Source organism: Pseudophryne corroboree, chromosome 10, assembly GCF_028390025.1.
Source record: "Pseudophryne corroboree isolate aPseCor3 chromosome 10, aPseCor3.hap2, whole genome shotgun sequence".
Classification (NCBI taxonomy): Eukaryota; Metazoa; Chordata; class Amphibia; order Anura; family Myobatrachidae; genus Pseudophryne; species Pseudophryne corroboree.
In genome coordinates, this window is record NC_086453.1 from 5,653,044 (window position 1) to 5,668,554 (window position 15,511).

A 15,511-nucleotide genomic window follows, 5' to 3' on the forward strand; every position below is an offset into this window, starting at 1 on the left:
ATAGAGTCACGCTGAGCAGGAGACTCACACCAACATTCCTATAATACATTATACAGTCACGCTGAGCAGGAGACTCACACCAACATTCCTATAATACATTATACAGAGTCACGCTGAGCAGGAGACTCACACCAACATTCCTATAATACATTACACAGAGTCACGCTGAGCAGGAGACTCACACCAACATTCCTATAATACATTATACAGTCACGCTGAGCAGGAGACTCACACCAACATTCCTATAATACATTATACAGTCACGCTGAGCAGGAGACTCACACCAGCATTCCTATAATACATTATATAGAGTCACGCTGAGCAGGAGACTCACACCAACATTCCTATAATACATTATACAGTCACGCTGAGCAGGAGACTCACACCAACATTCCTATAATACATTATACAGAGTCACGCTGAGCAGGAGACTCACACCAACATTCCTATAATACATTACACAGAGTCACGCTGAGCAGGAGACTCACACCAACATTCCTATAGTACATTATACAGTCACACCAGCATTACTATAATACATTATACAGAGTCACGCTGAGCAGGAGACTCACACCAGCATTCCTATAGTACATTATACAGTCACACCAGCATTACTATAATACATTATACAGAGTCACGCTGAGCAGGAGACTAACACCAGCATTCCTATAGTACATTATACAGTCACACCAGCATTACTATAATACATTATACAGAGTCACGCTGAGCAGGAGACTCACACCAGCATTCCTATAATACATTATATAGAGTCACGCTGAGCAGGAGACTCACACCAACATTCCTAGAAAACATTACACAGAGTCACGCTGAGGAGACTCACACCAACATTCCTAGAAAACATTACACAGAGTCACGCTGAGCAGGAGACTCACACCAACATTCCTAGAAAACATTACACAGAGTCACGCTGAGCAGGAGACTCACACCAACATTCCTATAGTACATTATACAGTCACACCAGCATTACTATAATACATTATACAGAGTCACGCTGAGCAGGAGACTCACACCAGCATTCCTATAGTACATTATACAGTCACACCAGCATTACTATAATACATTATACAGAGTCACGCTGAGCAGGAGACTAACACCAGCATTCCTATAGTACATTATACAGTCACACCAGCATTACTATAATACATTATACAGAGTCACGCTGAGCAAGAGACTCACACCAACATTCCTATAATACATTATACAGAGTCACACTGAGCAGGAGGCTCACACCAGCATTACTATCATACATTATACAGGGGCACGCTGAGCAGAAGACTCACACCAACATTCCTATAATATATTATACAGGGTCACGCTGAGCAGGAGACTCACACCAACATTCCTATAGTACATTATACAGAGCCACGCTGAGAAGGAGACTCACACCAACATTCCTGTAATGCATTATACAGAGTCATGCTGAGAAGGAGACTCACACCAACATTCCTATAATGCATCATACAGAGTCATGCTGAGCAAGAGACTCACACCAACATTCCTATAATACATTATACAGAGGCACACTGAGCAGGAGACTCACACCAGCATTCCTATAATACATTATACAGAGGCACACTGAGCAGGAGACTCACACCAGCATTCCTATAATACATTACACAGAGTTACACTGAGCAGGAGACTCACACCAGCATTCCTATAATACATTACAGAGTCACGCTGAGCAGGAGACTCACACCAACATTCCTATAATACATTATACAGAGTCACACTGAGCAGGAGGCTCACACCAGCATTACTATCATACATTATACAGGGGCACGCTGAGCAGAAGACTCACACCAACATTCCTATAATACATTATACAGGGTCACGCTGAGCAGGAGACTCACACCAACATTCCTATAGTACATTATACAGAGCCACGCTGAGGAGACTCACACCAACATTCCTGTAATGCATTATACAGAGTCATGCTGAGAAGGAGACTCACACCAACATTCCTATAATGCATCATACAGAGTCATGCTGAGCAAGAGACTCACACCAACATTCCTATAATACATTATACAGAGGCACACTGAGCAGGAGACTCACACCAGCATTCCTATAATACATTATACAGAGGCACACTGAGCAGGAGACTCACACCAGCATTCCTATAATACATTACACAGAGTTACACTGAGCAGGAGACTCACACCAGCATTCCTATAATACATTACAGAGTCACGCTGAGCAGGAGACTCACACCAACATTCCTATAATACATTATACAGAGTCACACTGAGCAGGAGACTCACGCCAGCATTCCTATAGTACATTATACAGTCACACCAGCATTACTATAATACCTTATACAGAGAAACGCTGAGCAGGAGACTCACACCAGCATTCCTATAGTACATTATAGTCACACCAGCATTACTATAATACATTATACAGAGTCACGCTGAGCAAGAGACTCACACCAACATTCCTAAAATACATTATACAGAGTCACACTGAGCAGGAGGCTCACACCAGCATTACTATCACACATTATACAGGGTCACGCTGAGCAGAAGACTCACGCCAACATTCCTATAATACATTATACAGGGTCACGCTGAGCAGGAGACTCACACCAACATTCCTATAGTACATTATACAGAGTCACGCTGAGCAGGAGGCGCACGCCAACATTCCTATAATACATTACACAGAGTCACGCTAAGTAGGAGGCTCACACCAGCATTCCTATAATACATTATACAGAGTCACGCTGAGCAGGAGACTCACACCAACATTCCTATAATACATTATACAGAGTGACGCTGAGCAGGAGACTCACACCAGCATTCCTACAATACATTACACAGAGTGACACTGAGCAGGAGACTCACACCAGCATTCCTATAATACATTACACAGAGTCACACTGAGCAGGAGACTCACACCAACATTCCTATAATACATTATACAGAGTCACACTGAGCAGGAGGCGCACACCAACATTCCTATAATACATTATACAGAGTCACACTGAGCAGGAGACTCTCACCAGCATTCCTATAATACATTACACAGAGTCACACTGAGCAGGAGACTCACACCAGCATTCCTATAATACATTATACAGAGTCACACCGAGCAGGAGACTCACACCAGCATTCCTATAATACATTACAGAGTCACGCTGAGCAGGAGACTCACACCAACATTCCTATAATACATTACACAGAGTCACGCTGAGTAGGAGACTCACACCAACATTCCTATAATACATTATATAGAGTCACGCTGAGCAGGAGACTCACACCAACATTCCTATAATACATTACACAGAGTCACGCTGAGTAGGAGACTCACACCAACATTCCTATAATACATTATACAGAGTCACGCTGAGCAGGAGACTCACACCAGCATTCATATAGTACATTATACAGTCACACCAGCATTACTATAATACATTATACAGAGTCACGCTGAGCAGGAGACTCACACCAGCATTCCTATAATACATTATACAGAGTCACGCTGAGCAGGAGACTCACACCAGCATTCATATAGTACATTATACAGTCACACCAGCATTACTATAATACATTATACAGAGTCACGCTGAGAAGGAGACTCACACCAGCATTCCTATAATACATTACACAGAGTCACGCTGAGTAGGAGGCTCACACCAGCATTCCTATAATACATTATACAGAGTCACACCTAGCAGGAGGCTCACACCAGCATTATTATAATACATTATACAGAGTCACACTGAGCAGGAGGCTCACACCAGCATTCCTATAATACATTATACAGAGTCACGCTGAGCAGGAGACTCACACCAGCATTCATATAGTACATTATACAGTCACACCAGCATTACTATAATACATTATACAGAGTCACGCTGAGCAGGAGACTAACACCAGCATTCCTATAATACATTATACAGAGTCACGCTGAGCAGGAGACTCACACCAGCATTCATATAGTACATTATACAGTCACACCAGCATTCCTATAATACATTATACAGAGTCACGCTGAGCAGGAGACTCACACCAGCATTCCTATAATACATTATACAGAGTCACGCTGAGCAGGAGACTCACACCAGCATTCATATAGTACATTATACAGTCACACTAGCATTCCTATAATACATTATACAGAGTCACGCTGAGCAGGAGACTCACACCAGCATTCCTATAATACATTACACAGAGTCACGCTGAGTAGGAGGCTCACACCAGCATTCCTATAATACATTATACAGAGTCACACCTAGCAGGAGGCTCACACCAGCATTCCTATAATACATTATACAGAGTCACACCTAGCAGGAGGCTCACACCAGCATTATTATAATACATTATACAGAGTCACACTGAGCAGGAGGCTCACACCAGCATTACTATTTGACATTACACAGAGTTATACTGATCAGGAGACTGACAGCAGCTTATAGGCAGTTAGCCTGTAAGTGCCTCTCAGGATCTGATGACGCTGGGTAATAGAGGTGGTGCCACTGCACTTACACAGACACTGCAGGATGCACATTAGAGGAATCAGTGATTACGTGGAGCCTGAATGAACAAGCTGGCACACACAGTGTACAACACATGACAATGCACACACCGGGGAGCAGTAATTAGACTGGGGAACACTGCACACACAGCCAGCTGGGGTTACAATGCTACACACCCTGCATGACATTAAACACAGCGGGAGCCTGGCTGAGTTTAGTTCCAGTGGAAGACACTGGAGGAGACAGATATCTGCACTGGATGCAGCTGTGTCATATAATGGGGTACAATGAGCGGCACACGTTGGGGAGTAGGCTGCATTGCTGGAGGAACCCTTCCCCGGGGTCTGCAATCAGGAGGAAGGACATGCAAGGAGAGAGGGCACTTACCGGAGTACAGAACCAGAGCTATAGAGAGGAAGGAGGGGGCAAATAGTCAGAGGTAAGAAGGTAGCAGAGAGGGGGGGGGGGGGGGGGGGAACTGAGTACACAGTGCAGTATGCTGATATTCCCGGGACATGAGAAGGATAGAGAGCAGATATACTGTAATACAGGGACATGAGAAGGATAGAGAGCAGATATACTGTAATACAGGGACATGAGAAGGATAGAGAGCAGATATACTGTAATACAGGGACATGAGAAGGATAGAGAGCAGATATACAGTAATACAGGGACATGAGAAGTATAGAGAGCAGATATAATGTAATACAGGGACATGAGAAGGATAGAGAGCAGATATACTGTAATACAGGGACATGAGAAGGATAGAGAGCAGATATACAGTAATACAGGGACATGAGAAGTATAGAGAGCAGATATAATGTAATACAGGGACATGAGAAGGATAGAGAGCAGATATACTGTAATACAGGGACATGAGAAGGATAGAGAGCAGATATAATGTAATACAGGGACATGAGAAGGATAGAGAGCAGATATACTGTAATACAGGGACATGAGAAGGATAGAGAGCAGATATACTGTAATACAGGGACATGAGAAGGATAGAGAGCAGATATACTGTAATACAGGGACATGAGAAGGATAGAGAGCAGATATACTGTAATACAGGGACATGAGAAGGATAGAGAGCAGATATACTGTAATACAGGGACATGAGAAGGATAGAGAGCAGATATACTGTAATACAGGGACATGAGAAGGATAGAGAGCAGATATACTGTAATACAGGGACATGAGAAGGATAGAGAGCAGATATAATGTAATACAGGGACATGAGAAGGATAGAGAGCAGATATAATGTAATACAGGGACATGAGAAGGATAGAGAGCAGATATACTGTAATACAGGGACACGAGAAGGATAGAGAGCAGATATAATGTAATACAGGGACACGAGAAGGATAGAGAGCAGATATAATGTAATACAGGGACACGAGAAGGATAGAGAGCAGATATACTGTAATACAGGGACACGAGAAGGATAGAGAGCAGATATAATGTAATACAGGGACACGAGAAGGATAGAGAGCAGATATAATGTAATACAGGGACACGAGAAGGATAGAGAGCAGATATACTGTAATACAGGGACACGAGAAGGATAGAGAGCAGATATACTGTAATACAGGGACACGAGAAGGATAGAGAGCAGATATACTGTAATACAGGGACACGAGAAGGATAGAGAGCAGATATAATGTAATACAGGGACATGAGAAGGATAGAGAGCAGATATACTGTAATACAGGGACATGAGAAGGATAGAGGGCAGATATAATGTAATACAGGGACATGAGAAGGATAGAGAGCAGATATAATGTAATACAGGGACATGAGAAGGATAGAGAGCAGATATACTGTAATACAGGGACATGAGAAGGATAGAGAGCAGATATACTGTAATACAGGGACATGAGAAGGATAGAGAGCAGATATAATGTAATACAGGGACATGAGAAGGATAGAGAGCAGATATACTGTAATACAGGGACATGAGAAGTATAGAGAGCAGATATACTGTAATACAGGGACATGAGAAGGATAGAGAGTAGATATAATGTAACACAGGGACATGAGAAGGATAGAGAGCAGATATAATGTAATACAGGGACATGAGAAGGATAGAGAGCAGATATACTGTAATACAGGGACATGAGAAGGATAGAGAGCAGATATACTGTAATACAGGGACATGAGAAGGATAGAGAGCAGATATAATGTAATACAGGGACATGAGAAGGATAGAGAGCAGATATACTGTAATACAGGGACATGAGAAGGATAGAGAGCAGATATACTGTAATACAGGGACATGAGAAGGATAGAGAGCAGATATAATGTAAAACAGGGACATGAGAAGGATAGAGAGCAGATATAATGTAAAACAGGGACATGAGAAGGATAGAGAGCAGATATAATGTAATACAGGGACATGAGAAGGATAGAGAGCAGATATACTGTAATACAGGGACATGAGAAGGATAGAGAGCAGATATACTGTAATACAGGGACATGAGAAGGATAGAGAGCAGATATAATGTAATACAGGGACATGAGAAGGATAGAGAGCAGATATACTGTAATACATGGACATGAGAAGGATAGAGAGCAGATATACTGTAATACAGGGACATGAGAAGTATAGAGAGCAGATATACTGTAATACAGGGACATGAGAAGGATAGAGAGCAGATATACTGTAATACAGGGACATGAGAAGTATAGAGAGCAGATATACTGTAACACAGGGACATGAGAAGGATAGAGAGTAGATATAATGTAACACAGGGACATGAGAAGGATAGAGAGCAGATATAATGTAATACAGGGACATGAGAAGGATAGAGAGCAGATATACTGTAATACAGGGACATGAGAAGGATAGAGAGCAGATATACTGTAATACAGGGACATGAGAAGGATAGAGAGCAGATATACTGTAATACAGGGACATGAGAAGGATAGAGAGCAGATATACTGTAATACAGGGACATGAGAAGGATAGAGAGCAGATATACTGTAATACAGGGACATGAGAAGGATAGAGAGCAGATATAATGTAATACAGGGACATGAGAAGGATAGAGAGCAGATATAATGTAATACAGGGACATGAGAAGGATAGAGAGCAGATATACTGTAATACAGGGACATGAGAAGGATAGAGAGCAGATATACTGTAATACAGGGACATGAGAAGGATAGAGAGCAGATATAATGTAATACAGGGACATGAGAAGGATAGAGAGCAGATATACTGTAATACAGGGACATGAGAAGGATAGAGAGCAGATATACTGTAATACAGGGACATGAGAAGGATAGAGAGCAGATATAATGTAAAACAGGGACATGAGAAGGATAGAGAGCAGATATAATGTAAAACAGGGACATGAGAAGGATAGAGAGCAGATATACTGTAATACAGGGACACGAGAAGGATAGAGAGCAGATATAATGTAATACAGGGACACGAGAAGGATAGAGAGCAGATATACTGTAATACAGGGACATGAGAAGGATAGAGAGCAGATATACTGTAATACAGGGACATGAGAAGGATAGAGAGCAGATATACTGTAATACAGGGACATGAGAAGGATAGAGAGCAGATATACTGTAATACAGGGACATGAGAAGGATAGAGAGCAGATATAATGTAATACAGGGACATGAGAAGGATAGAGAGCAGATATACTGTAATACAGGGACTTGAGAAGGATAGAGAGCAGATATACTGTAATACAGGGACATGAGAAGGATAGAGAGCAGATATAATGTAATACAGGGACATGAGAAGGATAGAGAGCAGATATAATGTAATACAGGGACATGAGAAGGATAGAGAGCAGATATAATGTAATACAGGGACATGAGAAGGATAGAGAGCAGATATACTGTAATACAGGGACATGAGAAGGATAGAGAGCAGATATACTGTAATACAGGGACATGAGAAGGATAGAGAGCAGATATACTGTAATACAGGGACATGAGAAGGATAGAGAGCAGATATACTGTAATACAGGGACATGAGAAGGATAGAGAGCAGATATACAGTAATACAGGGACATGAGAAGGATAGAGAGCAGATATAATGTAATACAGGGACATGAGAAGGATAGAGAGCAGATATACTGTAATACAGGGACATGAGAAGGATAGAGAGCAGATATACTGTAATACAGGGACATGAGAAGGATAGAGAGCAGATATACTGTAATACAGGGACATGAGAAGGATAGAGAGCAGATATAATGTAATACAGGGACATGAGAAGGATAGAGAGCAGATATAATGTAATACAGGGACATGAGAAGGATAGAGAGCAGATATAATGTAATACAGGGACATGAGAAGGATAGAGAGCAGATATACTGTAATACAGGGACATGAGAAGGATAGAGAGCAGATATACTGTAATACAGGGACATGAGAAGGATAGAGAGCAGATATACTGTAATACAGGGACATGAGAAGGATAGAGAGCAGATATACTGTAATACAGGGACATGAGAAGGATAGAGAGCAGATATACTGTAATATAGGGACATGAGAAGGATAGAGAGCAGATATACTGTAATACAGGGACATGAGAAGGATAGAGAGCAGATATACTGTAATACAGGGACATGAGAAGGATAGAGATCAGATATACTGTAATACAGGGACATGAGAAGGATAGAGAGCAGATATACTGTAATACAGGGACATGAGAAGGATAGAGAGCAGATATACTGTAATACAGGGACATGAGAAGGATAGAGAGCAGATATACTGTAATACAGGGACATGAGAAGGATAGAGAGCAGATATACTGTAATACAGGGACATGAGAAGGATAGAGAGCAGATATACTGTAATACAGGGACATGAGAAGGATAGAGAGCAGATATAATGTAATACAGGGACATGAGAAGGATAGAGAGCAGATATAATGTAATACAGGGACATGAGAAGGATAGAGAGCAGATATACTGTAATACAGGGACATGAGAAGGATAGAGAGCAGATATAATGTAATACAGGGACATGAGAAGGATAGAGAGCAGATATACTGTAATACAGGGACATGAGAAGGATAGAGAGCAGATATAATGTAATACAGGGACATGAGAAGGATAGAGAGCAGATATAATGTAATACAGGGACATGAGAAGGATAGAGAGCAGATATACTGTAATACAGGGACATGAGAAGGATAGAGAGCAGATATAATGTAATACAGGGACATGAGAAGGATAGAGAGCAGATATAATGTAATACAGGGACATGAGAAGGATAGAGAGCAGATATAATGTAATACAGGGACATGAGAAGGATAGAGAGCAGATATAATGTAATACAGGGACATGAGAAGGATAGAGAGCAGATATACTGTAATACAGGGACATGAGAAGGATAGAGAGCAGATATACTGTAATACAGGGACATGAGAAGGATAGAGAGCAGATATACTGTAATACAGGGACATGAGAAGGATAGAGAGCAGATATAATGTAATACAGGGACATGAGAAGGATAGAGAGCAGATATAATGTAATACAGGGACATGAGAAGGATAGAGAGCAGATATACTGTAATACAGGGACATGAGAAGGATAGAGAGCAGATATAATGTAATACAGGGACATGAGAAGGATAGAGAGCAGATAATAGGATTTTGGTACTTACCAGGTAAATCCTTTTCTTTGAATCCATAGGGGGCACTGGAGTACTCTTGGGATATGGACGGGCGCAGCCGAACAAAGGCACTGAATATTTAAATTTAGGACTCTCCACCCCTCCATATCCCCGAGTACCTCAGTGTACGACCTCAGTGTTTTTTACTGAGCGAACAGGAACTATATAGAGAGGTTGACAATGGAGAATTCCTATAACATAACGGACAACAACAAAGTTGACCCATAACTTTACTGTCATCTAAACAGTTGACACCATAACCGATAGAACTTTATCATTTGAACCAATCGGTGAAAATGTGTTACCATAAGCTCCTTTGAGCTTAAAACAACCTAGGTAAAACTGCTCTGGGTGGGCGTCCAGTGCCCCCTATGGATTCAAAGAAAAGGATTTACCTGGTAAGTACCAAAATCCTATTTTCTTTTTCATCCACTAGGGGTCACTGGAGTACTCTTGGGACGTACCAAAGCTTCCCTCGTGGGCGGGAGAGCTGTTTGATACTTGTAACAGTAGGCAGCCAAAGCTAGATGCTGATGCTGCCACCATTCATAAAGTGTAAACGTGCACAAACGTGGTGCACTGAAGGCTATGTAGCCGCGTCGTAGACGCTCCACGACCCGCTGGGTCTGACATTCCCACAGAACCTGTGGGATGAGCTATTACTGACGTAGGCGATTGTAACTTAGCCTTAAAGTAAGCCTGACTTGTAGTCATTATTATCCAACTGGATAATGTCTGCTGAGAAACTGGCTAACTCCAGTTGGCAGCATCATCGAGAACAAACAACGTATCCGTATCACGTACTGTAGACGTTCGGGACATATATAAACGCGTAATGCGTGTACCACATTCAGAATTCTAGAATGTGCTGTCCACACAGGAACCACTATTGGTATATTGATGTGAAGAATACGAAAGCGGAATTCGTCCGAAGATCTGCTTTGTCATGAGAAAACTCAAATACGGTGGCTTGGAATACAAGGCACCCAAATATGAAAACAAAACCCTTGCCGAAGCCAAGGCTAGAAGAAAAATGTTTTCCAAAGTGAGAAACTTAATCCCCATTTGTTGTAAGGGTTCAAAATATGAAACTGTAAGAAATCTGAACCCAACCTCAAGTCACCTGGCGCTGTAGATGGGATAAATGGAGTCTGAACTTTGATGACACCTTGTAGAAAGGTGTGTACAGACGCAATAGATTCAAACGTCTTTGAAAATAAGTTTACCACACAGATACCTGCACCCTCAGTGCAGATAAACGCAGTTTTCCATCTCACCCCGTTTAACAGAATACGGGTAACTTGAAGGATGATGTCGGAAACTTCCGAGCTTTACCACCTATGTAAGCACACGAAATTTTGTAATAATGAGCTGCCTTAAGCGGCTTACTAGCTCGTAACATGGTTGGTATAACCGATACTGTAATGCCCTATTTCTTAAGAGGGAGGTCTGAACCCTCACCCCGTCAACCGCAGCTGCGGTACATAGGTAATAGGTACATAGGTAACTATGGGTAACAGAACGTTCCCTGTTGTAACAGGTTGGACGTATTATGATCGGGCCAATATCATGTGCAAGTATTCCTTGGAGATTCGAGAAGCAAGCTCTCCGAAACCCATGAGATATCACTAGTATGACTGTGACAACTGTCTTATGATCCGTTTTGGCAACGGAGAGAGCAGCGGAAAAATGGTGGAGCCAGATACACGATGCTGAATGACCACATGAATGTGAGAGACTCCACCGCCACTGCCCTTGTTACATATACTGAGCTTTTGTAATTGTGGCGAGATGCCATCATGTATACAAGAGGGTAACCCCCTTCTGTGGACTCACATATGAAACACCTGTGGATTTAATGTCCAGTTTTCAGGATCTAAATCCTGACGGGTGAGATCATCTGTGTAACAGATGTCCACTCACGGAATGAACCTCGTTGACATTTCCACATAATGGTGTTCTGAGCAATTGAGGATTCGAGTTACCTGCCGCATTGCCATGCGGCTTTTTGGTTCTCTCTGGTTGTTGTGTATGCAACTGCCGTTGCGTTGTCTGACTGCCCCTGGTCAGACTGAAAGCGAAGTATGTAGTGCATTGTAAAATGCACGGAGTTCCAGGACATTTATCGACAGCAATCTGTCGTAATCCGTTTTAGAACCTTTGTCGCTGATCTTTTTTAACTACAACTCCTGAACCTCTGCGACTCTCGTCCAGAGTATATACACCCTCGCCCCTCTGTGGGAAACGCGAGTGAAGGGCGGTGAACTAAATCGCTTTGAAACACATCATTATTCTTAACAGGTGAATACACCAATGTACCGCTAGTGTGCGTGTTTTGCACTAATTACTAGATGTACATTTGTTCTTACTGGTGTAGTAGGTAAATGTCTTTGATTTACCGTATTTATAATCTTACCTAGGAATTGACATCGTTTAGACGGAATTAGATGCGATTGTTTTTGAACTTGATCTGCCACCGCAGTATACATTAGTAGCGCAAATTAGAGGAACTTTGTTGAGACAGAGTTCTTATGAGCAGATCATCTAAGATAAAGAAACTCTGTTGAGACAGAGTTCTTATGTGAGATGAGCTATCATCACCAACATCACTTTGGTAAATACCCGAGGCGATAAGAAACGGTAGACCTGAAATGGTTAATGGTTGTGGCGATTTGCAAACGCTAGAACCTGTGATGAACAAACCGGAATGGGTAAATACGCATTGTGAAGATCAAGTGCAATTATGCCATTTTGTGGCTCCAATAAGCAAACACTAACATGAGAAAATCCATTTTCCCACTGCAGTAAATGACTTGCTGATTGAGATTGCGACGGAGCTGTTTGGTTTTTTCAAACAGAGAGGAATAAGTAACCCTGACTCTGTTGGTGTACTACTGCCTGGATTATAAAGACAGCTGAAAACCAGCAGAGACTAAATGGCAACCTGCCAAACCGTTCGACAGAGGCAGTCTTGAGTTGAAGTCTGGAAACCCCGCAAATGTAACATGTAAAGACGCGCTTCCACAATTGGAAAAGAGGTCATCAAACCACTGGCTTGCTGACTGTAGCGTCCTGTCGTTACAAGGCGTGACTGTTTTGTACCACCGCTTGGAAAAAACTGAAGTCTAAAGGGATTGAACGCCGGTACAAGTATTTGCGTTCTGATACTGGATGCGGTAATGGCTGAATATCAAATTTAGGAGCAAACAAGCTCTGGCCTTGTCGCGCTTAAACTAGCGACGATGAAAGTAACCGGCGTTAGCAGAAGCTTTACAGATATACTCTGCAGCTTCTTTTAACAGTGATCGTCATTGTTTCATACATAGAGTCTAGTGTCCCAAATGTATCCTGGGTTTTTATAATGTTTGACAGAGACGCATTTACCAATGGCGGATCGCGTCATTTTGGAAACGATTATGTATGGTTGTCAACAAACCCCCGCACTATCTGAGTGCTGGACTAATGTACCCTTCTCACTCGTAGTTATCGGTGTGAGATTTGACATAGAATCGGGCATTAAATTATAAGACCAGTCAAATAAACACTCTGGTACCCAAAGGGAAATTGGCCCTTTGGAAAGACTGTCTTTTGTTAGAGCTGGCGGAGTAACTTCCGAGACTCCGATGTTACCGCTCTTTTAATGTGAATTGCCAATGCTTAACATAGGATTTTTAAAATTATTTTTAGTCTGCGCTAGAGCCTTACTCGCTATGTAAACAGACACCACAATAGGCAACAGACAGACACCTGCACGACTTATTGAAGTTATTATGTGTCATATATATATGAAGTTATTATGTGTCATATATATATATGTTATTGCTGAACAGCATATTTTATTTATATGAAACTCATGGTTGTTTCTCTCTACTGAAATCTTTAGTAAAAAGCGAAAGATTTATTCGATGTGAAGAGAAACCAGAGTATTCTTTATGTGAAAAGCAGTTCACATGGGCATGAAACCCGAACCAAATTCCCACTAACACCCCTGCGCCTCTGGTGGCTTAGAGATGTAGGGCAGGAATGTTCCAGAATTATGTGGAAATACAGTTTACATGGCTAACTTATGTGAAACCTGAACCAAAATTCCCACGAACACCCCTGCGCCTCCTTGTGGAGTAGAGGTGTATGGCCGGAATGTTCTGGAATTATAAACTGGAAGACACAGTAATGATTAAAATGGCCCCCATGCCATGCAATTTACAATACATGCCTTCCAGTTAATATAAACACTGCCTGCAGTGAATTTTGTATTAACATTATATGGCAGCCTTAGCAGAAAAACTGGTTAAAAATGACTGCCATGCTTACAGTTAGAAACATAGTTTAGGTTATGACACTGATAGCCTATAACTAACTGCCTGTTTAAAAAAGCTGAACAGCCTATGTACTTCTTAACCCATGCAGCCTTGCTATATGGTGCTGCTGCTATGGGCATTTACTCCCCCTCACCCCCCCTGCAGCTGCGCTGCTTGTGAGGTAGCTTCTCCCCCATGTACCTGCAGCGGACGGGAGCGGGTGCAGGGATCCTAGCGGAAGCAGGGGAGCGCTGTGTATAGCGCCGGGGAGCCGTCCGGAAGAGCGGGCGGCGCCTCTCGTACAGCAGTGGCCGGGTAATCAGCGGCGTGCGGTGGCCGGGTAATCAGCGCTGGAAGAGCGGCCGGCGTCTCTGAGTGACGTGCGGCCGCTCCGAGCTGTGTCCCCTAGATAGCGGCAGCGTAGAGTGGCTGGCTAGGGCGGCCTCGTACAGCGGATCAGCGGCGGCACCTGTAAGCAGCGGCGGGTATATGTATCATCGTAAAGGAGCACTTTCCCCACACAGCAGGGCGGCAGCGTGAGCTGACCGCCCTGACACCCCACCATACCTTACTCGTCGTGCCGCATGTCTGTAAGCTCCGTCCAGCTTTGTGACGGGGCTTTCTTCCTGGCTGTGACGGGGCTTCTTTCTGTAAGCTCCGTCCAGCTTGTTCCTGGCTGTGACGGGGCTTTTTCTGTAAGCTCCGTCCAGCTTGTTCCTGGCTGTGACGGGGCTTTTTCTGTAAGCTCCGTCCAGCTCTTTGCAGGAGACAGTGGGCTGCCTGTGGCTGTGAGGGTGCTCTTTGTGAGGACCGACACGCCATGCGCTGCCTTGCAGCGGCACCATCCCGGACCCATGTTTTTCTAGAAACTGGGAAGGGAAGTGTAAAAAGTAAAATAAAAAGTAAAAATGAAAAATTTAATAAAATCTTCCACCAAATGTGGGAACTTCCCACAAGCCGATGTTAGTGCTGTGAGCACCGAAAAAACACTGAGGTCGTACACTGAGGTACTCGGGGATATGGAGGGGTGGAGAGTCCTAAATTTAAATATTCAGTGCCTTTGTTCGGC

General features: G+C 42.8%; 1 protein-coding gene and 1 pseudogene across 1 annotated transcript in view; both read right to left on the reverse strand.

Moving 5' to 3' along the window:
• Window positions 1-4,545: 4,545 nt before the first annotated feature.
• LOC134966847 (basement membrane-specific heparan sulfate proteoglycan core protein-like) overlaps window positions 4,546-15,511 on the reverse strand; it is a 33,396-nt gene continuing 22,430 nt past the window's right edge. Inside the window, exons 12-13 of the mRNA XM_063943891.1 lie at window positions 4,886-4,903; window positions 4,546-4,556 (exon numbers count right to left, since the gene is read on the reverse strand). Of these exons, the coding sequence (XP_063799961.1) occupies window positions 4,546-4,556; window positions 4,886-4,903 (29 nt within the window). The remainder of the gene's footprint in view (window positions 4,557-4,885; window positions 4,904-15,511) is intronic.
• LOC134967944 (U5 spliceosomal RNA) lies at window positions 13,963-14,071 on the reverse strand (annotated as a pseudogene).